Source organism: Aplysia californica, unplaced genomic scaffold (genome assembly GCF_000002075.1).
Source record: "Aplysia californica isolate F4 #8 unplaced genomic scaffold, AplCal3.0 scaffold00340, whole genome shotgun sequence".
In the NCBI taxonomy this organism is placed as follows: Eukaryota; Metazoa; Mollusca; class Gastropoda; order Aplysiida; family Aplysiidae; genus Aplysia; species Aplysia californica.
In genome coordinates, this window is record NW_004797610.1 from 762,707 (window position 1) to 787,733 (window position 25,027).

Consider the following 25,027-nt stretch of genomic DNA (forward strand, 5'->3'; position numbering starts at 1 on the left):
TGCTGCGGTGTAAACTGTGTTCGAACTTCGATGGGTCATCATGAAAATATTGACTGTCTTGTAAATGAAGCGTGCTTGAAGCCGAAGTTACCGTGCTTATAGGCGTGTAATTTATATAGCAAAAATTCGGTAAGAGCCGTTTAGCGTGCTTGAGTCAGAAACGTGCTTAAGGCCGGCGTGCTTAAAGCCGGCACGGACTGTACAGAGACGGAGATAGAGAGGCGAGGAGAGAGAGAGAGAGAGAGAGAGAGAGACAGAGACAGAGACAGAGACAGAGAGAGACAGAGAGAGACAGAGAGAGACAGAGAACAATAGGAGGCCATTTTGGACAATCCTGACTACTGTATCAAAGCATCATTCTTTCTGCAGCGGCTGAGTTAGAAAGCCCCCCTTCCCCCAAAGATTGTGAAGTATCAGCAGATGCCAGAAAGAGGGCGGGACTAGAATTCAGCGAAAGAAGAAATAATGCACTGCCTACCCCAAGACGGGAAACCAAAGAGGCAGTCGTTGTCTTGAAATCTTTTTTTTTTTTTTAAACACCCCAAAAAACTTTTTAATTTAGTAAGAATTTCAGGCACTCGAAAACACAACAAGGCCATATAAGAGCCCAAGACTAGAGGTGTAATAAGAGAGTAACAAAAACAAAACTGAAGGAGCGATGATAAGGATGATAGATATTTGATAAGAAACCAAGGAGCAAACCAAAGCACCCACCCACCACCCACAATTAAACACTTTGCAGTCACACGGCCAGCAGTACAAAATACACCCATCTGGTCACCCAGCCGGGAGGGGGACTGCCACGGACTTCTCGGGCCTGGTGCAGAACTGCGTCAAGTGACCGGAACGGATAATTTTCAGCGGCGCATTATAGCGCCAGGTGACTGCAAAGTGTTAAAAAAAAAAAAAAAGAAAAAAAAAAAAAAAAAAACCTGAGAGCTGATTTTGCTGAGTGATGAGCCATCGATTTAAAATTCTGACATGTTAGGAGTTTTACACCCCTATCGACACAATTTAGATCATTTCGAAGGCGGACAAAAAACTCATTAATCGTGGCAGCTGCCAGAACATTGGTTGTGATCTTACTTGAAGCTACGACAATGCTAAGCGCAAAGCAACGGCAATTGAACGACATTAAAAGCGTACAACGTACGACCACCACATATGAGAAAGATATACGTCTGTGCCCATTCATAATACAAAAAAAGGGAGCCTTCAATATAAAGAGGGCTCACGGTATCGTGGTCCGAACACGGAAGTGTGGCTTCATAGACACGTAAAATTTTGTTTTGTTGAAAACACATACACGTGTAATCTTACACTCTCTCACAAACAAAATATACACTTCAGTTCAAAACAGAAACACATTTCAAAACACACACACTTTTACACACACTCTCACAAACTTCCTCACACGTATACACACTTGCGAAAAGAAACCAAAAAAAAGTTTTACAAAAAAAATGTTTTCTTCAACGTACACCACACACATTCAAACACAATCACTCACTCACACAAACATACACATACATACACATGTACACTCACAAACAAGAAAACACCCACAGACACACAAAATCAGTAGAGGACAACGATGTTATTTATAGACAAAGTCATAGTGCATAGTTTTGCCGTTTGACACCGAAGCACCAAGTGTGTCAAATGCGTGTAGTGTGTGTAGTAGGAACACGTGTCTCCAAAGAGAGAAACAAACACATCTGCCACCATCTTCCCGCGCGCAGACCCTAGCTGCAGATGAGCCGGGTGGAGATGAGACGGGACGCTACAGCAGGAGGGAAGGAAGGAGTGAGGGACGTACACACACATGCGCGCGCACACACACACACATATATATGTGCGCACACACACAGATACACACACACAAACACATAACCTCTTCTACAGACACCCCTTCAGAACAGAATACAGCCTTTTAGAGCAGAATACAGCCATGAGTCACAAACAGAATAGAGCTTTTCCATTCAGTTTTCTCCCTTGAATACAGCTTTTCCATTCAGTTTTCTCCCTTGAATACAACTTTTCCATTCCGTATTTCTTTAGAGGACAACATTTCCATACAGTTTCTTAGCAGAATACAGTCTTTCTCTCCAATAAACAACTTTTCCATAGTCTTTCCCCATAATACATATTTTTTCTCTCCAGAATACAGCTTCTCCATAGTTTTTTTCTCATCTATAGTACATACATTTTTTACCTCCAGAATACAACTTTTCCCAAATTTTCCCTCATTATACATACATCTTTCCTCTCAAGATACAGCTTTTCCATAGTCTTTCCCCATCACACATACATTTTTCCTCTCAAGATACAGCTTTTCCATAGTTTTTCCGCATAATACATACATTTTTCCTCTCAAGATACAGCTTTTCCATGGTTTTTCCCCATAATACATACATTTTTCCTCTCAAGATACAGCTTTTCCATAGATTTTCCTCTTAGTACATACATTTTTCCTCTCCAGATACTACTTTTCCAAACAGCCTTTCCCTCCTGCAGAAGCTCTGATAGAAGTATCCGGGAACAGACGCGTAGTTAGTCAGCCGCATGGTCCAGAGTGAGTGTTGTTATCTCCCTTCCTTCGCGTGCGCCGCCCTCCGGAGTTATCTGCCCATGAGCTTGGCGTGGTTGACCAGGATGACCTCCGTGACCTTCTGCTCGAACTTGGCGGCCATTAGCGAGGCCATGGGGTCGGTGTCGTCGTCTCGCATCAAGGTCGGGGCGAACACGATGGCCAGGTTCTCAAAGGACATCTTGTTGGTCTGTTTGTGATCCACGACCCTGTGGGTGGATGGAGAGAGGGAAGTAGTGTGTGGTGGGTGGAGGAATAGAGAGAGAAAGAGAGAGAGTGTGGGGGGGGGCGGGAATAGAGAGAGAGAGAGAGAGAGAGAGAGAGAGAGAGAGAGAGAGAGAGAAAGAGAGAGAGAGAGAGAGAGAAAGAGAAAGAGAGAGAGAAAGAGAAAGAGAGAGAGAAAGAGAAAGAGAAAGAGAAAGAAAGAGAGAAAGAGAGAAAGAGAGAGAGAGAGGCTCTCAAAGGACATCTTGTTGGTCATTTTGTGATCCACGACCCTACGGGTGGAGAGAGAGAGAGAGGGAGTAGGCGAAGGAAAGGAGAGAGAGTATGTGTGAGTGTGTGTGTGTGAAGTATGTGGAGGAATAGAGAGAGAGAGAGAGAGAGAGAGAGAGAGGGCCAGAGAGAGACAGACAGAGAGAGAGAGAGAGAGAGAGAGAGAGAGAGAGAGAGCAGTGTGTGAGTGAGAGAGCCTCCTCCCCCCTCTCTAAAGCCCCCTCCTCTCTAAAGCCCCCCCTCTCCTCTCAAAAGCTCCCTCCCCTCCTCTCGACTCACCTCGCCAGATGCTGACACATGTACTTGAGTGTGTGGAAGTGAGCCGGGGGCAGGGAGCTGATTGGCTCTTTCATCAGTCGCACTTGATCCGACGGTGAGTTGTCTTCGTTCTCTGCCATGGACGGAAAACAAAACAACATGATGAAAGTCAAATATAACAAAGACAGACAAAAAGAAAGATAACTGGAAAAATACTTGAGGGCTTAATGGCTCGACAGGTAAGGAGCTCGCTCGAATTATATTTTTATATTTAGTAGAGGGTTTTACAGCGCTCGCAACTGCATAAGGTCATATGAGCGCCAAGGGGTGGGTGTCAACAGAGAAGTCCTTACAGGGAATCAGACTTACTCTGCTCACCTCTCTAGCTTCAATAGCACAAAGTCTGCTTCGACTATCAAGGCACCCCGGAAATAGCAGGTCACAAGAGAGTGACAAACATACAAAAGAAATAGAGGAAAATGACAATAGTAAGGATTAGGAAAGAAAAAGCAGCAGTTCCGTGATGTAGATCAGGCACAGTTATGAGCGTGACATGAATCAGCCCATTTACAATTCTACTATGCTTGAACGAGATATGTCCCCCCATTGGGAATGACTTAAAGACACTACAGTCAGTGGCACTGCCCCGGGGGGCTCACTGAAAGAGAACGACATCAGATACAAAAGCAACCTACTTCTCAAAATCTCCTAGCGACTGACAATATGGTAAGTAAACCAGCACATGACCACTCACAGTAGCTTCAACAACTTTAGTCGCCTGGCCGTAGTATGCGCTCACTACCACTGGCGACTTTAGTAGTCGCCGATGCAACCAGGCAGACTAAACATAAATAAACAACGGATGGACGCACTGCACTGAAGTAAATACCAAAGGAAGTCACTCTTTATGGTAGCTGAATGGTTGATGAACCAGTGTGAGTTTTTAAAGCGTGTTTCTTGGGTTGCTACGGTTTTTTTAATTTAATCAAATTCCTCCACGGCTTCAGCGTTCTAAACTGGAGTGGAACTTGAGGGTTTTTCACTAAATGAGCCTTCAGTACTGTAAGTGTTATGAGCCTAGAGATGTTTTGTAAGGGAGTAGGCACTATAGCAGGCTTGCCAACTTTTGAGATACTGAATTCTGGAATTTTGATAGCGCTACAGACACACACTTCTGTGATAGGCTACTAAAGTTACTAAAATAAAACACCCACACCGTTTCGGGAAGGGTTCAGGAACGACAATGGCAATTCGGGAATTTCCCGAAAAATTCGGGAAGGTTGGCAAGCCTGCTATAGAAATTATAACTATAACTTATGTGCTCACACATTTTTCTTTTAAAGGGAGGGGGGAGGTGGGAGGGACGGGAGAGGAGAACTCACTGATGATCTCCATGAGTTTCTTGTAGACCTCGCAGGTGATGAGTGGGATGGGGAGGAGGCGGAAGTAGAGCTTGAGGGCGCTGCAGATGGTGTTGATGTCCTCGTACTTGTTGCAGCTCACATCTGTGTTCTCCGCGTCTGCGCGGGATATCGGCACAAATGGAAATTGGTACAAAGGGAAATTGGTACAGAGGGAAATTGGTACAAAGAAATATAGGTACAAAGGGAAATTAGTACAAAGGGAAATTGGTACAGAAGGAAATTGGTACAAAGAAATATAGGTACCAAGTGAAATAGGTACAGAGGGAAATTGGTACAAAGAAATATAGGTACAAAGTGAAATTGGTACAAAGGGAAATTGGTACAGAGAGAAATTGGTACAAAGGGATATGATCAGAACAAAGTGAAATTCGTACAAAGAACTATCGGTATAAAGGGAAATTGGTACAAAGGGAAATTGAAACAAAGAAATATCGGTACAAAGGAATATTGGTACAAAGGGATATTGGTACAAAGGGATATTGGTACTGAGAAATATCGGTACAAAGTGATATTATAACAAAAGGACATCAAAGCAAGGGGATATTGGTACAAAGGGAAATTTCGGACAAACGTGAAATGTAGCAGAACATCATATGTGTGGCCTCACGAGAAAGATCAGGCACTCGTCAAAATAATGAAATCAAAGATACCAGCAATTTTCTGTCAGTTTGGCAATTTCTATCTAATCTTTCTTTTTTAGCTCAACAGTTTTCATGTCTATTAAAGTACACATTTCTATGTGGATTTTACTGAAAAACGTTGATTAAAAGTTTCAAAGGCCTCTCAAGCTTTAGGAGTTACAGAACTTTGAGGGCCATTTTCTCACTTATTTGGTGGCTTTTAAACACATGGGGGCTATCCTGAAAAATTCTGTTTTTAGGAAATCAAAGGTAAAGTTTTTGCCCCTTGTTCAGTTTCTTTAAAATACAAGAAGAGTTTTCTCTATAACCAAACAAATAAACACACTACTGAAACCAAACTTCTCCTATGGATAGGGCAATGCCTACTTTTGGTGCAGGTCAAGATTTCTGGAAACCCCTGAAATCTGGGTGAGCCCGCTTGTCCTTAAAAGTGACCATTTGTACCTCTCATAACAGGCAACCCCTATCTCCTTCAACAGCAATTAATATCTCGACTTCTATTCAAGATAAAAGATTATTTTTTCTTCGAACGCAAGACAAATGAACAAGCTCTAAGTTGACACTAATAACTCCACATGCCAAAAAATAGACGAGCGCCTGATTTCACCGCATCATGACACATAACCTTTCCAGTTCTCTGAGTATATCTGGGATATTACCATAAAGGCAAAATGTGAGGCAGCGTGGTGGAATCAGGCTCTCGTCAAAATAATCAAAGTGAAGAAACTTGCACTTTTCCGCAGGTTTGTGAATTTTTATCAAATTTTAGTTTTTTGGCTCAATACCTTTCATGCCCATTAAAGAACTCATTCCGCACGGACATTTCTTTAAAGCGTTGATTAAAGGCACAAAAATGTATACTTTCAGTTACAACAGACTCTTAAGGTAAGGAAATAACTAATCTTTGGCGGCCATTTTCTCACTAATTTTACCTCTGAAAACAGGTGACCCCACATCCTTCTTTCGCTAATATCTCGACTTGTATTCAAGATAAATGATATTTTTTTCCATCCAAATAAAGACAACTGAACAAGCTTTAAGATGATACCAATAAGTCTACATGCCCAAAATTTGACGAAAGCCTGATTCCACCAAGCTGCCTCACAAATATAGAACAACACATCCCTCTGATATTCCCTCTAGTCATTTACCTTTGTCAAATGCCAAACGCAAGGCCTCCACGTCGTCATGGAAACCCGCCAGTCGATACAGACCCTCCAAATCTATGCCTAGAGACGACAAAAATATGTGACATTTTATTTTTCGTAAGAGTTTTGCTGTACTCGCAACACAATAAAGTCATGTAAGTGCCGAAGATTAGAGCTGTTACAAGAGAGTAACAAACACAAAAAAGAAGGAGGTGAGATAAAGATGAGAGACGTTTGATAGGAAATAAGAAGCAAACCACACCAGATCACCCGCCAACCATCCACAGAAGATTTGTTCTAGTAAGCATTTTACAGCACTTGCTATATAATTAGGTTGTATAAGTGCTGATGATTAAAGGTGTTTCTAGAGAGTAACAAACACCAAAAAAAAGAAGAGATAAGGACAACAGATGTCTGAAGTATGATAGGAAATATTGAGCAAACCACACCAGAGCACCCGCCAACCACAGAGAGAGAGAGAGAGAGAGAGAGCGAGAGAGAGAGTGAGAGAGAGAGAAAGAGAGAGAGAGAGAGAGAGAGAGAGAGAGAGAGAAAGAAAAAGAGAGAGCGAGAGACAAAGAGAAAGAGGGACAAAGACAAAAAGAAAGAAAGACAGACAGAGAGAGAAAAAAGAAAGAGACAGACAGACAGGCAGACAGAGAGACAGAGACACATAGACAGAGAGAGAGAGAGACACATAGACAAAGAGAGAGAGAGACACACACATAGAGAGAGACACAGAAAAAGAAAGAAAGAAAAGTAGAAAAAAAAACCGAAAAGAAAACCTCCCCACAAAAACCCAACAAAAACAACAAAAAATCCCCCATTGACTCACCCCTCGCCTCTATCTCCTTGACACACTTCTCCACCACAAAGGGGATGAGCGACTTGTGTACCTTGACCACCGTGGTCAGGTCTGAGCCGAAGATCCTCTTGATGTACTTCATGTCAGGCATGCAGTCATTGGGGATCTTCTCGCTACACTTCTTGTGAGCCTGAAGGCCGCAGTCTGTTCGCACGACCAACGCACACAGACAGACAGATGGATCGATAAAAGGACGGATTATAAGTCTCATTGTTGGATAAAATCTAGCGATGAATGTACGCACGCACACAGACAGACAGACAGACAGATGGATGGATAAAAGGACGGATTATAAGTTTCATTGTTGGTTAAAATCTAGTGATGAATGCACACGCACAGTGACAGGCGGACAAATGGATGGATTTTCAGTCTCATTGTTGGTTAAAATCTAGCCATGCATACACGCACACACACACACACACACACACACACACACACACACACACACACACACACACACACACACACAGAGACACAGAGACACACACGCAGACAGATGGACAGATGGATGATCAGTCTCAAGGTTTGTTAAAGTCTAGCAATGCACGCACAAACGCACGCACGCAGACAGACAGATGGACAAACTGATGGATTATTAGTCTCATTGTTTGATAAAATATAGTGATGAACACACACACACACAAACACACACACACACACACAGATAGATGGACAGATGGATGATCAGTCTCAATGTTTGTTAAAATCTAGCGATGCACACACGCACGCACACACAGGCACTCTTCAGAAGAATTATCAGATGCAATACAAACAGGTTCATTTGAGTGCCAAAGAATAGGAGTGTTACTAGATAGTAACATACAGAGAAAAGAAAGATGAGAGATAAAGACAATAGGTATTTCACAGGAAAGAATGAGCAAACCACATTTTTTTTCCCATGACAGACAGACAAACAGATAGAATAGATATTCGTTAGGAAAGAAGAAGCAAACCACACATTTTTTTCAAACGGACAGACAGACAGACAGATGGACAGAATATCAAAAAATTAAAATTAACTATATAGTGGTTGAATCAGGTGCTTGTCAAAATAGTGAAATCAAAGAAATTGGCATTTTTCTGACTGTTCGAAATTTTTTTTCTAATTTTCTTTTTTTGTCTCAACACCTTAAACTGTATCCATTTAAAAACACATTTCTGTATGGATTTTACTGAAAAACGTTGATTAATGGCACAAAAATGTCAACTTTCAGTTCCCAAGGACTCTCGAGCTAAGGAAATTACGAAACTTTGGAAGCCATTTTCTCACTAATTTCATCTCTAAAACTAGGCGACCCTGACCTCCTTCCGATATAGTCTAATCATAAAAAAACTAACAACCTTGACCTGGCAGTAACCGACCATCATCGCTCACCTTGACATTTGACCCCCTGGGCGAGCAGTCCCCACATGAAGTTGAGGCAGAAGTAACACCAGTGGAGACCGATGAAGTTTTGTAGCTGGGGACGGGAACAATGGAGAAAAACACTGGTGAACTCTTTATTCTTATATGACATTCAGAGAAAGAAGGAACATAAATAAACAAATAAATAAATGAAGAGATAAATAGAGAAATAGAATACATAAATAAACAAATAAATAAATGAAGAGATAAATAGAGAAATAGAATACATAAATAAACAAATAAATAAAAAATAATCTAAAAAATGAATAAATAAAAAGGTGGATAAATAACTAAATAAATAAAAAAAAATGTTTTTTTCAATCAGTCCAATAGTTTGACCATCAATGTCTCATGATGACCTATGGGACCGGTAAAGTTGTGCCACTGAGAACAGGAACAACGGGAAAGTTTTAGTGAGAGTTTTACAGCACTTGCAACACAATAAGGTCATATAAGTGCCGAAGATTAGAGGTGTTACAGGAAAAAAACAAACACAAAAAAGAAGGAGGGGAGATAAGGACGATAGATGTTTGATAGGAAAGAAGAAGCAAACCACACTAGAGCACCCGCCAACCACCCACGAACAACAGGAAAACACCAGTGGTCAAGGCTCCTGAATGCAATTGACTGATTGGTGTGAGACTTCCATAAGCCATTTTGAGTCTGTTTGTTTAGTTTTAGTATTTTACAGAAATTGCAACACAATAAGGTCATATACGTTCTGAAGATTAGAGGTGTTACAAGAGAGTAACAAACACAAAAAAGAAGGAGGGGAGATAAGGACGATAGATGTTTGATAGGAAAGAACACGCAAACCACACCAGAGCACCCGCCAACAACCCACTGTTTGTTTGAGTAAAGAAAGACACATCCACACAATAATGGTTATTTAGCGCTGGGAAAAAGTAAGACAAAAGTAAGACAAAAGTAAGACAGACAGAAACAACACAGGAGGGAAAGTAACCATCTGCTGCTATTTTGAAATACACTGAACAGTCGACATATGTTTTTGAGCGTTCTAGGATCTTTTGATTTGGTAAGAGTTTATGGCACTTGCAACACAATAAGGTCACACAAGGGCCAAAGATTTTAGTTTTAGCAAGAGTCTTATGGCACTTGCAACACAATTAGATTGTATAAGTGCTTATGATTTTAATTTTACTAAGAGCCGAGCACCCGGCAATCACCCACACTCTACTCTTAAGTCTTTACCTTGAAGATGTGAGCCTTCTCATAATCGTTGACGTCTGTGGCAGGTCCGGACTGCTCGTAGTCTTGTGAGGCGGAGCCCGTCTGTGGGAGGAGAATGGACAGTGAGTAGAGGAGTGCACAGACAGTCATACAGTATATATCATACACAGACAGACAAACAAACTGACAGATAAAATGTCACACATATACATAGATACAAACAAGAACAGAGAGTAGAGGAGTGCACCGACAGTCATAAAATATATGTCATACACAGACAGACAAACAAACTGACAGATAGAATGTCACACATACACAAGGGAGAACATTGAGTAGAGGAGGGCATGGACAGTCATACAGTATATGTCATACACAGACAGACAAACAAACTGACAGATAGAATGTCACACATACACAAGGGAGAACATTGAGTAGAGGAGGGCACAGACAGTCATACAGTATATGTCATACACAGACAGACAAACAAACTGACAGATAGAATGTCACACATACACAAGGGAGAACAGTGAGTAGAGGAGGGCATGGACAGTCATACAGTATATGTCATACACAGACAGACAAACAAACTGACAGATAGAATGTCATACATATACAAGGTAGAACAGTGAGTAGAGGAGGGCATGGACAAATCATACAGTCTGGAGTTTTATTGTAACCCTATCAATACCTCCTGCGGCCATTTTGTAGCCACAGGGTTGTATTTTTCACATTTTAGAATACTTCTAGCACAAAGATCACTTTGAAACTTTCAGTATTTCTCAAAAAATCATTTTGACAGACTGCTATGCAGCGTACGGATCGGATTAACGAGTAAATTTCCTCTTTGGAAAGTAGTGGAACACAGTTCCCCACGTCGTATAGATACAATAGTAAAACCCGCCGTACGGATAGGGTTAAAAGACTGAAGTTCGACATAGGTGTCTCAGAAACAGTTACACAAACACACAGACACAAACACACACACACACACAGACACACACACACACACAGTGAAAGTAAATTTCTATTAGCTGTTCCACTACTACAAGAACAAAAGTAGTTTCCTACCTCACCAGAAACTCCATTGAGAGGTTCCCCTCCGTCTCGCTAAAGGATTCGGCAGGCTATTCTTTATCATCATTGTTATTATTATTATTTATATTATTATTATTATTACTATCGTTATCATCATCGTCGAGATTATTTTTGTTACTCATGAAGGGCTAAAGTAAACTTCTATCAACTTTTCCACAACTGTAAGAACAAAATGTTTTTTCCCCTACCTCGGCGGACACGCCATTGAGGTTCCCCTCCGTCTTGCTGGAAGACTTGGCCGGCCGCTTGCGTTTGGTGTTGTAAGCCATGTACAGCTGCTCGTACTTGGACTCCTGCGACATCGTCTTGATGTAGTCTGCCGCCCGCAGCTCGATGTAGAAGTGGATGAGTCCATCGGCCACGAGGTCGTAAATACTGTCGAAACGCTTGTCACCCACGTAGTGTTTGCCATCGTAGTACAGTTTGAAGTTCTTTGTCTCCGAGTCAAATCTGAGAGGAAGACAATGATAACAAAAGATATAATAATATGGAATTTGAAAACACTCAAGTCTTCGAGTCAAATCTGAGAGGAAAAAGGTGATACTGAATTATGTAATATGGCATTTACAAGTACTCAGCCTCGATTTAAGTACACAGGCTCTGAGCGCTTTACAATAATATGTGAGGCATTGTGGTGAAATCAGGTGCTCGTCAAAATAATGAAATTGAAGAAATCTGCACTGCAGCAAACCTGCACTTATCACTACAAGGCATTGGACAGAAGGGCGAGAGCTCAGCTGTTGCTGGATCGACAACAACACCACAAGAAATCTGCACTTTTTTGGCCAGGGGGGCAATTTTTTTCAATTTTTTGGGGGGGCTCAACACCTTTTGTGTTCATTTAAAAACATTTTTGTGTGGATTTTACTGAAAAACATTGATTAAAGGCATATAAAATGTAAATTCTCAGTTTCCAAGAACTCTCAAACTATTGAAGTTACCAAACTTTGACAGCCATTTTTTCGCAAATTTTACCTCTGAAACCAGGCGACCCTGACCTCCTTTAATCGCAAACATTTTTACTTTTCTTCAACATAGATAGATGGATACTTTTTTAACCAAAAGGAAGGCAAATGAACAGGCTTTAAGATGATACCAATAATCCCATATGCCCAAAAATTGACAAACGCCTGATTCCACCATATTGTAACACATATATACACCAGTAACACATAAACAGAACATGACGCAACAGAAACAGGGGATTGTCAGTTTTTGGGAATGAGGATTTATTGATATTATCTTAAAGCCTGTTCGTTTGCCTTGCATTCGATGAAAAAAAACACCAGACTGTCTGAAACTGATATTGAGATATTTGTGATTGTTTAGTTTTAGTAAGAGTTTTGCGGCACTTGCAACATAATATAAATAAGGTCATATAAGTGCCGAAGATTAAAGGTATTACAAGAGAGTAACAAACACACAAAAAGAAGGAGGGGAGATAGAGATGATAGATTTTTAATAGGAAAGAAGGAGCAAACCACACCAGAGCACACGCCAACCACCCACTTAAAGCCTGTTTGTTTGCCTTGCTTTCAATAAAAAAGAAATACAGACCTATCATAATTAAATAGATATTGAGAAATTTGTGATAGAACAGGCTGGGGGGGGTCACCTTGAGTCAGAGGTAAGATTACAGAGAAAATGGCCACCAGAATTTGGTGACTTCCAAAACTGTAGGAATGTTGGAAACAGCAAAGGTACATTTTCTAAAACTTTTGATCAATGTTTTTCAGTTAAATCCATGCAGGAATGAGATCTGCCCAAAAACAAAAAATCTGACAAAAATTGCCAAACAAGTGGACACAATATGTGAGGCAGCGTGGTGGAATCAGGCTCTCGTCAATTTTTGGGCATGTAGAGTTATTGGTATCATCTTAAAGCTTGTTCATTTGTCTTGCTTTCAATGAAAAAATTACCCAGCCATCTTCAATAGAAGTGGACATATTTTGGATTGAAGGGGGTGGGGGTCACCTGGTTTAAGAGGTAATATTAGCGAGAAAATGGCCGCCAAAGCTTGGTAAATTCCAAAGCTGTAGAGTCCATGGAAACTGTAAATTTATATTTTTGTGCCTTTAATCAACGTTGTTGGTGAAATCCTCAAAGGAATGTGTTTGTAAATGGACATTAAAGGTGTTGAGCCAAAAAAGAAAAATTTGATAAAAATTGCTAAGCAGGGAGAAAACTGCTGTTTTCTTCGATTTCATTATTTTGACGAGAGCCTGATTCCACCACGCTGCCTCACATTTATGGCTGTTCTTTTGAATTCATTATTTTGACAAGTGCCTGATTTCACCATGATGCCTCATAAATGGGATTTATTTATAGAGCACTCAATAACAACAACAACTAGGCCACTAAAGACATATATATAGCATCCAACCCAAATTAAAGTACCCAGGCTCTGAGCGCTTTACAGCATATTAGTAACATATAAACAGTACATAGTGTTCTGACTAAAAATATAGGTACATATGTATATCTCATTAATTCAAAAGCAGGAATTGTTAGTTTTAGCAGGAGTTTTTTACGGCACTTGCAACACAACATGGTCATATAAGTGCCGAAGATTAGAGGTGTTACAAGAGAGCAACAAACACAAGAAAGAAGGAGGAAAGATAAGGACAATAGATGTTTGAAGGAAAGAGTCAGACAGAGACAGACAATGACGGGGGAAGAGTGAATGAAAGAGAGAGGGGGGAGGAGAAAGAGAGAGAGAATGACAGTGAAACTAACAAGCCCCCCGCCCCCCCCAAACCCTCCCATGCTGTTGTCATGAAACTCTGGCCTTGACAGACTTTTCAGAGAGAGAAAGAGAGAGAGAGAGAGAGAAGAGAGAGAGAGATAGAGAGAAAGAGAGAGACAGAGAGAGAGAGAGAGAGAGAGAGAGAGAGAGAGAGAGAGAGAGAGAGAGAGAGAGAGAGAGAGAGGGAAGGGGAGAAAGAAAGAAGAGAGCGAAAGCAAAAGAAACAACAACGGAGAGACAGAAACAATCCACCCCACTCCCACCCAAACCCTCTCCTGCTGTTATGGTGAAACAAAATCAGGCCTTGACAGACTTTTTACAGGGTGGGGGGGGTAGACAGAGGGAGAGAGAGAATGAGAGAGAGAGAGAGAGAGAGAGAGAGAGAGAGAGAGAGAGAAAGAGAGAGAGAGCATGTGTGTGAGCGAGTGGGGAGAGGAGAGAGAGAGAGAGAGAGAGAGAGAGAGAGAGAGAGAGAGAGAGAGAGAGAGAGAGAGAGCATGTGTGTGTGTGTGTGTGGGGAGAGAGAGAAAAAGAGAGAGAGAGAGAGAGAGAGAGAGAGAGAGTGGGGGCACTTGTCTTCAAACAAGGAAGCCACTTCAGCACAGGAAACAAAAGATGTCGCACGATCCCTCTCCCTCCCTACTGTCATCTTAGCGGGGGACTGCACAACGACACGGTAAGCAACGCAACAATATACAACATGACACAGGCACAGCGTACACGGAATATACACATTACGCAGCACAGGGCGGGCACAGTGACACACAACATATGACACAGAACACAGACCGCCGTGTATACTGTACATATTGCACTGTAAAAGAGCTCAGAGACATATGACACATACAGAGCACAGTCTTTTGTGTACAGCACACACACACACTAGGGTGTGCTGACAAAATGAGTTACTTCTTGGAATTTTGCCTTATGGAAATTGATACATGAATTTTATAGGTGAAATTTTTTAAAATTCTAGTAGAGGTTTTACAGCGCTCGCAACTGCATAAGGTCATATGGGATGTGGATGTCAACAGAGAAGTCGTTAGTGCTTACTTCTCTAGCTTCAAAAGCACAAAGTCTACTTCGACTATCAAGGCACCCCGGAAATAGTGGGTCACAAGAGTGTGACAAACATATAAAAGAAGTAGAGGAAATGACGATATTTAGGATTAGGAAAGAAAAAGCAGCAGTTCCCTGTTGCAGTTCAGGCACAGTTATGAGCATGACATCGATGAATCAGCTGATTTACAATATTCTACTGTGCATAAAAACATGTTAATGTCTCCTCCTTTGGGAATGGCCTAAAGCCACTTCAGTCAGTAGCACTTCCCTGAGGAGTTACAGGTATAGAGTGAGAGACAGACACAGATGGAGTAAGAAGTGAGAAAGATGAAGGAACAATCTATCAACTCGGCTCTCACAAAAACCGATGCCCTATCACAGAGAAAGAAAAAAAAAACACTGCTGAGATATGAAGACGCCGCCACTTTCACGACCTAAAAGTGTCCAAAACGGCGTGAAATGCGCCCCCACTCACTCACCGTATGGCCAGCGTGAAGGCGTCGGGAGCACGCTCACTTTTCCGCACCAGGTAGCAGCCATCACCTCCCTGTAGCAGGCGGTCCACTTCTTGTCTGCTTAGGGAGCCGTGGAACCTGAGGGTAAGGGAGGGGAGGGTGGGGAGTGTTTTGTGTTTTAGTAAGAGTCTGTTTGTTTGTTTTAGTAAGTGTTTTACGGCACTCACAACACAGTAAGGCTCACTTCTTGTCTGCTTAGGGAGCCGTGGAACTTTGAAGGGTGGAAGGAGAATGCTTTGTGTTTTAGTAAAAGTTTTTTTTTATATTAGTAAGTGTTTTACAGCACTTGCAACACACTAAGGTCATTCGGCACTTGCAACACACTAAGGCTCACTTCTTGTCTGCTTAGGGAGCCGAGGGACCTGAGAGTAAGGGAGGGGAGGGAGGGGGAGTCTTATGTTTTAGTAAGAGTTTGTTTGTTTGTTTTAGTAAGGTTTTACAGAGCTCGCAACTGCACAAGGTCATATGAGCTCCAAGTGGTGGATGTCAACAGAGAAGTCCTCACAGGGAATCAGGCTTACTCTGCTCACCTCTCTAGCTTCAACAGCACAAAGTCTGCTTTGACTTTCAAGGCACCCCGGAAATATCGGGTCACAAGAGGGTGACGCACACACAAAAGAAGTAGAGAAAAAATTACGATAGTAAGGATTAGGAAAGAAAAAACAGCAGTTCGCTGTTGCAGTTCAGGCACAGTTATGGGCATGACATTGATGAATCAGCCCATTTACAATTACAATTCTAATACTTTTTAGTCTTCATTTGAGTTTCATGGCATTTGCAACACAAATAGGTAAAATATGCTCTGAAGATTAGAGATGTCTAAGTTTTAGTTAGAGGTTTACAACATTTGCAATACAGGTAGGTCATACGAATGACGAAGATAAAAGGGGTTTGGATTTTAGTAAGAGTTTTTTTAGTTTTGTTTGTTTTAGTAGAGGTGTTACAGCGCTCGCAACTGCATAAGGTCATATGAGCGCCAGAAGATTAGAGGTGTTACAAGAGAGTAACAAACATAAAAAAGAAGGGAGGGGAGATAAGGACGATAGATGTTTGATAGGAAAGAAGGAGCAAACCACACCAGAGCACCCGCCAACCATCCACTTTAGTAAGAGTTTCACAGCACTCGCAACACAAATAGGTCATACAAGTGTTGAAGATTAAAGGTACTTTAGTTTCATCAAGCGTTTTAAGGCACTTGCAACACAATAAGGTAATATAACCAGATTGGAAATGTTTCAAGAGAGTAACAAAAACAAAAATATGTTTCAAGAGAGTAACAAAAACAAAAATATGTTTCAAGAGAGTAACAAAAATAAAAATATGTTTCAAGAGAGTAACAAAAACAAAAATGAAGGAGGAAACGTAAAAGACGATAGGTTATGTTTTTAGTTTTGGTAAGAGTTTTATGGCAGTATTCATTCTTTGGGCTCTCCTGCAAAATTGTAAAAACTGCGTACACTGTATTTAAAAAAATGATGGCCGAGAAATGATGTGGAGCAAGCCCACTGGTTGGTGAATTCTAAAACATACGGGACAGATTTCGTCAAAAAAACGCTTGCAAATAATCAAGGCAACATAGTTTTTACTTCCTTCCTTTCTTCAAGTGCAAGAGAGTGTCAGTATACAAATATTTTTGCCTAGCTGTTAAATGTCAAACGCCATTTTTTTTTTTTTAGTTTCAGTAATCTATGATATTGGTTGAATTTGCTCAAGAAATACTTTGTTGAAATTCAAATTCTAAATGGTGAAAAAAACAACAACGAAATAACAACAACAACAAAAATGATATTGTAGGTACAATTATTCACTTTTAAGCACAAGGGGCTATCCCGAAAAATGCTGTTTTGAAAAATTCGAAGGAAAAGTTTTTGCATCTTATTCAGTTTCTTTAAAAGACAAGGAGAGTTTTCTACATAACAAAACAAATATGTGAGGCAGCGTGGTGGAATCAGGCTCTCGTCAAAATAATCAAAGTGAAGAAACTTCCATTTTTTCGCAGGTTTGTGAATTTTGATCAAATTTTTGTTTTTTGGCTCAACACCTTCCATGCTCATTAAAAAACTCATTTCTGTGTGAATTTTTCTGAAAAACCTTGATTAAAGGCACAAAAAATGTAAATTTTAAGTTACAACGGACTCTTAAGCTAAGGAAATAACTAATCTTTGGCGGCTATTTTCTCACTAATTTTACCTCTGAAAACAGGTGACCCCCACCTCTTTCTTTCGCAAATATCTCGACTTGTTTTCATAATAAATGGATATTTCTTTGACCCGAATAAACACAAGTGAACAACCTTAAAGATTATACCAATAACTCAACATGCTCAAAAATTGACGAGAGCCTGATTCCACTGCGCTGACTCACATATACACACCAATGAAACCAAACTTCTCCTATAGGTAGGTTAATGCCCACTTTTGGTGTTGGTCAAGATTTCTGGAAACACCCGAAATTTGGGTTAGCCCGCTTGTCCTTAAAAGCAACCAATTGTTAAAAGAATGTAAGACTTTTTCCTCTTTCGTAAAAATTATTGCTTTCTGGGCGTAGCACGTTTTAAGGGCTTGCCGGTGACATGAGAGGGCCAGAGTGTGTATGTGTGTGTGTGTGTGTGTGTGTGCATGCATGTGTGTGTGAGTGTGTGTGTGTGTGTGTGTGTGTGTGTATGTGTGTGTATGTAAGTGAAAGCCAGTGTGTGTGTGTGAATATATGTGAGTGTATGTATGTGTGTGTGTGTGTGTGTGTGTGCGTGTGTGTGTGTGCGTGTGTGTGCAAGAGCCAATGTGTGTGTGTGTGTGTGTGTATCTTTAAGAGTGAGTACAAGAATGTGTGTGTTCTAGCTTACAGGTGAGTGTGTGTGCTTATGTGTGTGTGTGTGACCATATGTGTTTGACAGCCAGTCAACTTTCTGGCACTTAAAAAATCATTGAAACTGATTTTTTTTTACTAGTCACAAGGAGTTCCAAAAAGTTCCAAAGAGTCTGCAACGGAACAGTCCCTCCACGCTTTGTTCAAAAAGACGCAACAATTAACAGCAACAGGAATTATAACAAAAATACAAATATATACTCACTCTTTCCCGTACTGGCTGGGGCGGTTTGGCACCTGGGCAAAGATTAATAAAATAAAAGACAAATTTACTCACCAAAATCAAAAGCCAAAAGAGTCAACACTACATTTACAATGTCTATAATGGATCCGGCACCTGAGCTGAGATTAATAAAACACAAATTTACAAGCCAAACCCAAACGCCAAAAGAGTCAACACTACATTTACAATATTCAATGGGTTCCTGAAGGTGTGTCATATTGATGAATAAGTGGAAAGATAATCAATGCATTTATGATGAGTGCATATACTCAATTATAATAATAACAATAATAATAATAATAATAATAATAATAACAATAATAACAATTATAATAATAACAATAATAATAATAATAATAATAATAATAATAATAATAATAATAATAATAACAATAATAATAATAATAATAATAATAATAATAACAATAATAATAATAATAACAATATTTCATAATAATAATTAAGCAAATATACACACACACACATGATGAAAATGTTAACATACACATATCTTCAACTAAACTTGTTGCAATATAACAAGGAGAACTGTTCTACAACTTGCAAGAGGTAAAGAACAGTTGGTGATGGTTTAGTGGAAGGTCTAACTCAATGTTTCTGGTTTCGTTGAAGGTCTAATGCAATGTTTCTGGTTTATTTGAAGGTCTAATGCAATGTTTCTGGTTTAGTTGAAGGTCTAACTCAATGTTTCTGGTTTTGTTGAAGGTCTATTGCAATGTTTCTGGTTTAGTTGAAGGTCTATTGCAATGTTTCTGGTTTAGTTGAAGGTCTAATGCAATGTTTCTGGTTTAGTCGAAGGTCTAATGCAATGTTTCTGGTTTAGTCGAAGGTCTAATGCAATGTTTCTGGTTTAGTCGAAGGTCTAATGCAATGTTTCTGGTTTAGTTGAAGGTCTATTGCAATGTTTCTGGTTTAGTTGAAGGTCTAATGCAATGTTTCTGGTTTAGTTGAAGGTCTACTGCAATGTTTCTGGTTTAGTCGAAGGTCTACTGCAATGTTTCTGGTTTAGTTGAAGGTCTAATGCAATGTTTCTGGTTTAGTTGAAGGTCTATTGCAATGTTTCTGGTTTAGTTGAAGGTCTAATGCAATGTTTCTGGTTTAGTTGAAGGTTTAATGCAATGTTTCTGGCTTAGTTGGAGGTCTACTGTTGGACTGGTTTGACAACTGGTTTAGTTGAAGATCTACCGCTGCGTTTCTGGTTTAGTTCAGGAGGTACCAGTTTGAGCAGGTTTGTGACTTGTGGTAATGATCTTTTTACATTTTCCCTTTGTGTTTATACAGGCTTGGGATTGTCATTGGCCATATTAAAAATTATCTGATTCCTTGAAAATAGTCCCATCTGGTCTCTTGCTGTTGCGATTTACTTGTCAATCATTATCTTTAAATGTGAGGCAGCGTGGTGAAATTAGGCACTCGTCAAAATAATGAAATTGAAGAAACAGGCATTTTTCTGCCAGCATGTAAATTTTTATGGAATTTGTGTTTTTCGCTTCAACATCTTTTATGTCCACATTATAACACATTACCATGTAAATTTGACCTAAGAACGTATATTGAAAGCATTAAAAATGTAATTTTTCAGTTTTCAAGGACTCTCAAGCTATTGAAGTTACCAAAGTTAGACGGACATTTTCTTGCTAATTTTATAACTGAAACCAGGTGACCCTATAGTCTATCTCCTTCAGTCGCAAATATCTTGGCTTCTGTTTAAGATAGATGAGCATTTTTTTGCTTTGAAAGCAAGACAAATGAATAAGCTTTTAGGTGATACCCATAACTCCATATGCTCAAAAACTGACGAGCGCATGATTCCAAGGCGTCGCAACACAAATCTTTACCACCGAAAAATTCTTTGATGTAAATGGCACTGCTGCATGAAGCAATCCACCCACCCATACACTTCAATATTGTATAACTCTACCATTCATCTTGCCCCCCACCACCACCGTCCCCCCCCCCCTCTCAAGTGAGGAGGAACTCACAAAAGACCCTGATCAATCCGGCAGGACTTACGGTCAGCCGCCATGGCGTGGCAGACCTTCAACTTAATTGGCACCAAACAGTCTTTGTCTAAAGAGTTCAATGTAAATTTATTGAGCTGGGGCACAAAATTTTTTCTTATGATTTTTTACCAATAACTGTAAATGCTGTCAATATATGTGAGGCGTGCTGACAAAATAAGTTACTTCATGGATTTTAGCTCTATGGAAATATATACGTTCAATTTTTACTGTGAGTTTGACATATTAAAAGACATGCATTCTCCTTGAAGAAAAATGACTTAGACTGAAAATCTAGAAATGTGACTGACTCCAGGGTCAATCGAATTTTGGCCAATATCTCCATTCGTGGATTACCAGAAATGACTCATTTTGTCAGCACGTTTCACATTTCTATTTATATATGCAAATGAGCTGTCACATGACTAGTCTCACCTCGAGCTGGCACTGAATGCACACTGGCTTAGGCGCCTCTTGCTGCAGCTGGTATACTGAAACAGACAAAGAGACACGCATCACCGACAATCTTCAAATTGGGTAAGAGTATTAGTTTATTTTAGTTTTAGTAAGAGTTTTACGACACTGTTAGTTTTAGTTTTAATAAGTGTTTTACGGCACTCGCAACAGCATAAGTTCATATGAGCGCCAGAAGATTAGAGGTGTTGCAAAAGAGTAACAAACACAAAAAAGAAGGAGGGGAGATAGAGACGATAGATGTTTGATAGGACAGAAGAAGCAACCCACTCTAGAGCACCCGACAACCACCCACTGGGTAAGAGTTTTAAGGGACTTGCAACACAAATAGGTCATATTATAAATGCCCAAACTTATAGAGGTGTTAATGGAGAGTAACATACAAGGAAAAGAAGGAGAGATGGTAAAGAGAATATAACGTTAAGACTGCTCGATTGTGAAAAGTTCTTTTTCTTTCGTTTCAATTAAGACAAGAGTTTTACAGCACTTGCAACACAAAGAGGTCATAGAAGTGACAAAGATTAGAGGTGTTACTAGAGAGTAACATACAAAGAAAAGAAGGAGAGATGGTAAAGAGAATATAACGTTAAGACTGCTCGATTGGCAAAGATAATGGGTTTTTTTCTTTAGTTTAAGTAAGAGTTTTACAGCACTTGCAACACAAATAGGTCATTGAAGTGACAAAGATTAGAGGTGTTACTGGTGAGTAATGTACAAAGAAAGGAAGGAGGAGAGATGATAAGGACGACAGAAGTTTGATAAGAAAGAAGAAGCAAATTACACCAGAACACTCACAAATAGAGGGGGGTGTGTGTGGGTATGTTATCATGTGTGTGTGTGTATGTGTGTGTGTGTGTATATCTGTGTGTGTGTGTGCGTGTGTGTGTGTGTGTATGTACGCGTGTGTGGGTGCATGTGTGTGTGCGTGCGTGTGTGTCATAAAGAGGTTACAGATAAAAGGATGACAAGTATTCAAAGGCTTTTAACGCCTAGGTAGATAGATAACACAAGGAACATTATAACCTGATTGTGTGTGTTGACTCACACAGCCAGGATGAGTTTGTTAGTTTGTTTGTTTTTAGTTTGTCTGTTTAGGTGAAGATAAGAACATGGACACAATAATGGTTAATGATGGATAAGGTAAGACAGACAGACAAGAAACACCAGAGTTTAGTCTAGTAAAGAGTTTTACGGCACTTGCAACACAATAAGGTCATATAAGTGCCGAAGATTAGAGGTGTTACAAGAGAGTAACAACAAACATAAAAAAAGAAGGAGGAGAGATAAGGTCGATAGATGTTTAAGAGGAAAGAAGGAGCAAACCACACCAGAGCACCCGCCAACCACCCACACCAGAGTTTGAGTAAAGAGAAGCACACAGAAACACAATAATGATCATTCAGAGCTGGGGAAAAGTAAGACAGAAACGACACAGGGAAAATGTTAAGAAGTAGGACCTACCAGTAGCGCCCTCCAACCACCCACAAGGCAGGGATTAAGTAGCCTGCTTGCTATACTATCCTAAATTAGGTTGATGGGGACATAAAAACATCTATAATTTTATCTTGCTACAAGAAATCACTTTTAGTTTTAGTTTAGTTTTAGTAGACATTTTACGGCGCTCGCAACCGCATAAAAGGTATTATGAGCGCCAGAAGAATTAGAGGTGTTACAATAGAGTAACAAACACAAAAAAGAAGGAGGGGAGACAAAGACAATAGATGTTTGATAGTAAAGAAAAAGCAGACCACACCAGAGCACCCGCCAACCACCCACAGAAATCACTTTAATAACGGGGTGCTGTAAGAAAAAGGAGTTCACTGTGACTGATAAAGAGGACACACACGCTGGATAGAAGAAAAGAAGGAGCAAACCACAACAGAGCACCCGCCAACCACCCACGTACGAGAGATAAAGAGGACACACACGCTGGATAGAAGAAAAGAAGCCTGAGCAAACCACAACAGGGCATCAGACAACCACCAACCGTGAAGTGAAAGAGAATTACATCGAAAATGATTTTATATGATATATCATAATGTGTATGCCTTTTTAGGTCTACAGTGTATGTGCATGTTTTTTTCTTTTAGAATTTTAAAAAATGTTATTATACATTACACAAATACTCAATAAATAAATGAAGAAAGAAAGAAAGAGAGAAAGAAAGAAAGAACGAAAGAAAGAAAGAAAGAAAGAAAGAAAGAAAGAAAGAAAGATTTTTTTTAAAAATAAATAAATAACAAAAAAATAAGTGAATAAATGGATGAATAAATAATTAAATAAATATTTATTTTTTTAAAATAAATTTTATTTTTTTTAAAGAATAATTTTTTTAAATAAATAAATAAATAACAGAAAATGTACCAACTTACGGTATGTGTTCCACGTCGGCGCACACTGGGTGTCTTCGCCATCTGGAACAATAGAAACATAATCATAAGGTCTTCTGGATCGCTGGCGGGCTGCGGGAACAGGCCTGGACGGACCACTCCCCTCCCCAGGGAGTGCAGGAGTCGGCGAGTCAGCCCTAAGTTTAGTCAACTGACTGCCGCCGACGCCACCACTTCCTCCCAACCGATTCCGACAGTGCATCGCGTGGGTCTGCCCCACCCTCCCCGCATCCCCCACGCCAAATCGATGCGCATCCCCAACACCGATGGTTTTATGCTGCTGCAGACTAGCGGATCGTCGGCAAGGGATGACCTTGATGTTGTCCTCGGGGCGCTGACCCTGCGTGTAGTCCAAGGCCGTGTCGGTGGACAGGCAACACACGGCGGCCTTCCTCTCCGACGGCGACATTTTGGCGGCCATCTCGTTCTCCGTTACGTTTATGCGTCTCCGCATGACGGGAGGAGGGTACCGAGCCCCGGGCCCCCTGTCGCTTCCGGACGGAGACTTGAACACAGGCTTTGAACTCATCATTCCAAAAGGCTAACAACCAAACCAAACCCAAACTTAACAAAGCAGACCGAGGAATCAGGTTCACATAAATCCAACAAAGGAACACACACACAAACACACACACACACCTCCACCACTACCGCCAAAGAAAATATTATATATATACTCCCAAGATGTTCCAGAACTTAACCATAGCCGAATGCAGACATGATGACAGCTTAGTGCGTAGCCACTTCACGTAAACAAACTTTTTTAGCAAGAAACAAATTTCACAAATCCCTCCAACTAGCTTCACAAAACACGAAAGTAATCTCTGGAGTAAAAATGAAGTAAACAAAGAACACTCGCACAGATTATAATATGACTACAATTCATCAAGTCGCGGGTCTCAACTAGACAGACAACTGGTCCAATGTGCAAACACATTCAACACCACAACGATATTCCGAACTAGCTTCACGAAACGTTATCTCCGAGACAAAACTGAAGTAAGCAAAGAACACTGCAGATAATAATGATATGACTGACTGCAACACATCAAGTTCCTTGTCTCCACAAGACTAGTAACAACTGGTCTAATGTGTGGACAAAATCAACGCTACACCAACCTCATGGGCAGAAACTGGGAAAACCCTGAGCTGCTCAAGATCTAAACAATCATGTGATTCCTACTCCGCAGTGAATCACAAAAGTGATGCTCATCCGAACGGACAGCCTATCACTGTCACTTCCTGAATGAATCGACAAAACGTCAACGTGCAAAGACACCTCTGGTCGGAGCGTAAACAAGGACCATCAGCTCCCCCTTCCTCGAGAAATGAGCTGGAAAAAAACTTCTCTCTAAAACAACGCTGTAATTTTGTTAGTGATAGTGTGATCCTAATGGTGTTGAATCAAACTGCCGTCTCAAACAATGAAGCTCAAAACAACAGGCGAGCAACACTGCACAATAACAGAGTAGGAAATATAATGCCGTATGACATGGATAGCAGAACAAGGAGACAAATATCCCTCCACACTGTATACTCAGTAACATGTGAGGATCTTCTCTACCACTCAACAGGATATGAACAAAAATCGGCTTGTGAAAAACACAGAGAGAGAGAAGGGG

At 40.4% G+C, this 25,027-nt stretch overlaps 1 protein-coding gene across 1 annotated transcript; it reads right to left on the minus strand.

The window, feature by feature from the left end:
• Window positions 1-2,171: 2,171 nt before the first annotated feature.
• LOC101855199 (N-chimaerin) lies at window positions 2,172-24,951 on the minus strand. Its single transcript, XM_035970927.1, has 12 exons — window positions 23,388-24,951; window positions 20,977-21,032; window positions 18,506-18,537; window positions 15,400-15,513; window positions 11,301-11,562; window positions 10,039-10,200; window positions 8,797-8,881; window positions 7,392-7,565; window positions 6,560-6,637; window positions 4,726-4,863; window positions 3,365-3,476; window positions 2,172-2,799 (listed from the first exon to the last, which is right to left on the minus strand). Exons 1-12 carry the CDS (start codon window positions 23,935-23,937, stop codon window positions 2,622-2,624), a joined length of 1,941 nt encoding a protein of 646 aa, XP_035826820.1. The 5' UTR covers window positions 23,938-24,951; the 3' UTR covers window positions 2,172-2,621.
• Window positions 24,952-25,027: the final 76 nt, after the last annotated feature.

Excerpts from the sequence above, each read along its gene's own strand:
- LOC101855199 (XM_035970927.1), bottom strand. The coding sequence starts at position 23,937 with ATGATGAGTTCAAAGCCTGTGTTCAAGTCTCCGTCCGGAAGCGACAGG. Across the intron at positions 7,566-8,796 it reads CCAGGGGGTCAAATGTCAAG|ACTGCGGCCTTCAGGCTCAC; the intron begins GTGAGCGATGAT and ends TCGTGCGAACAG. Across the intron at positions 3,477-4,725 it reads GAAACTCATGGAGATCATCA|AGAACGAAGACAACTCACCG; the intron begins GTGAGTTCTCCT and ends CGTCCATGGCAG.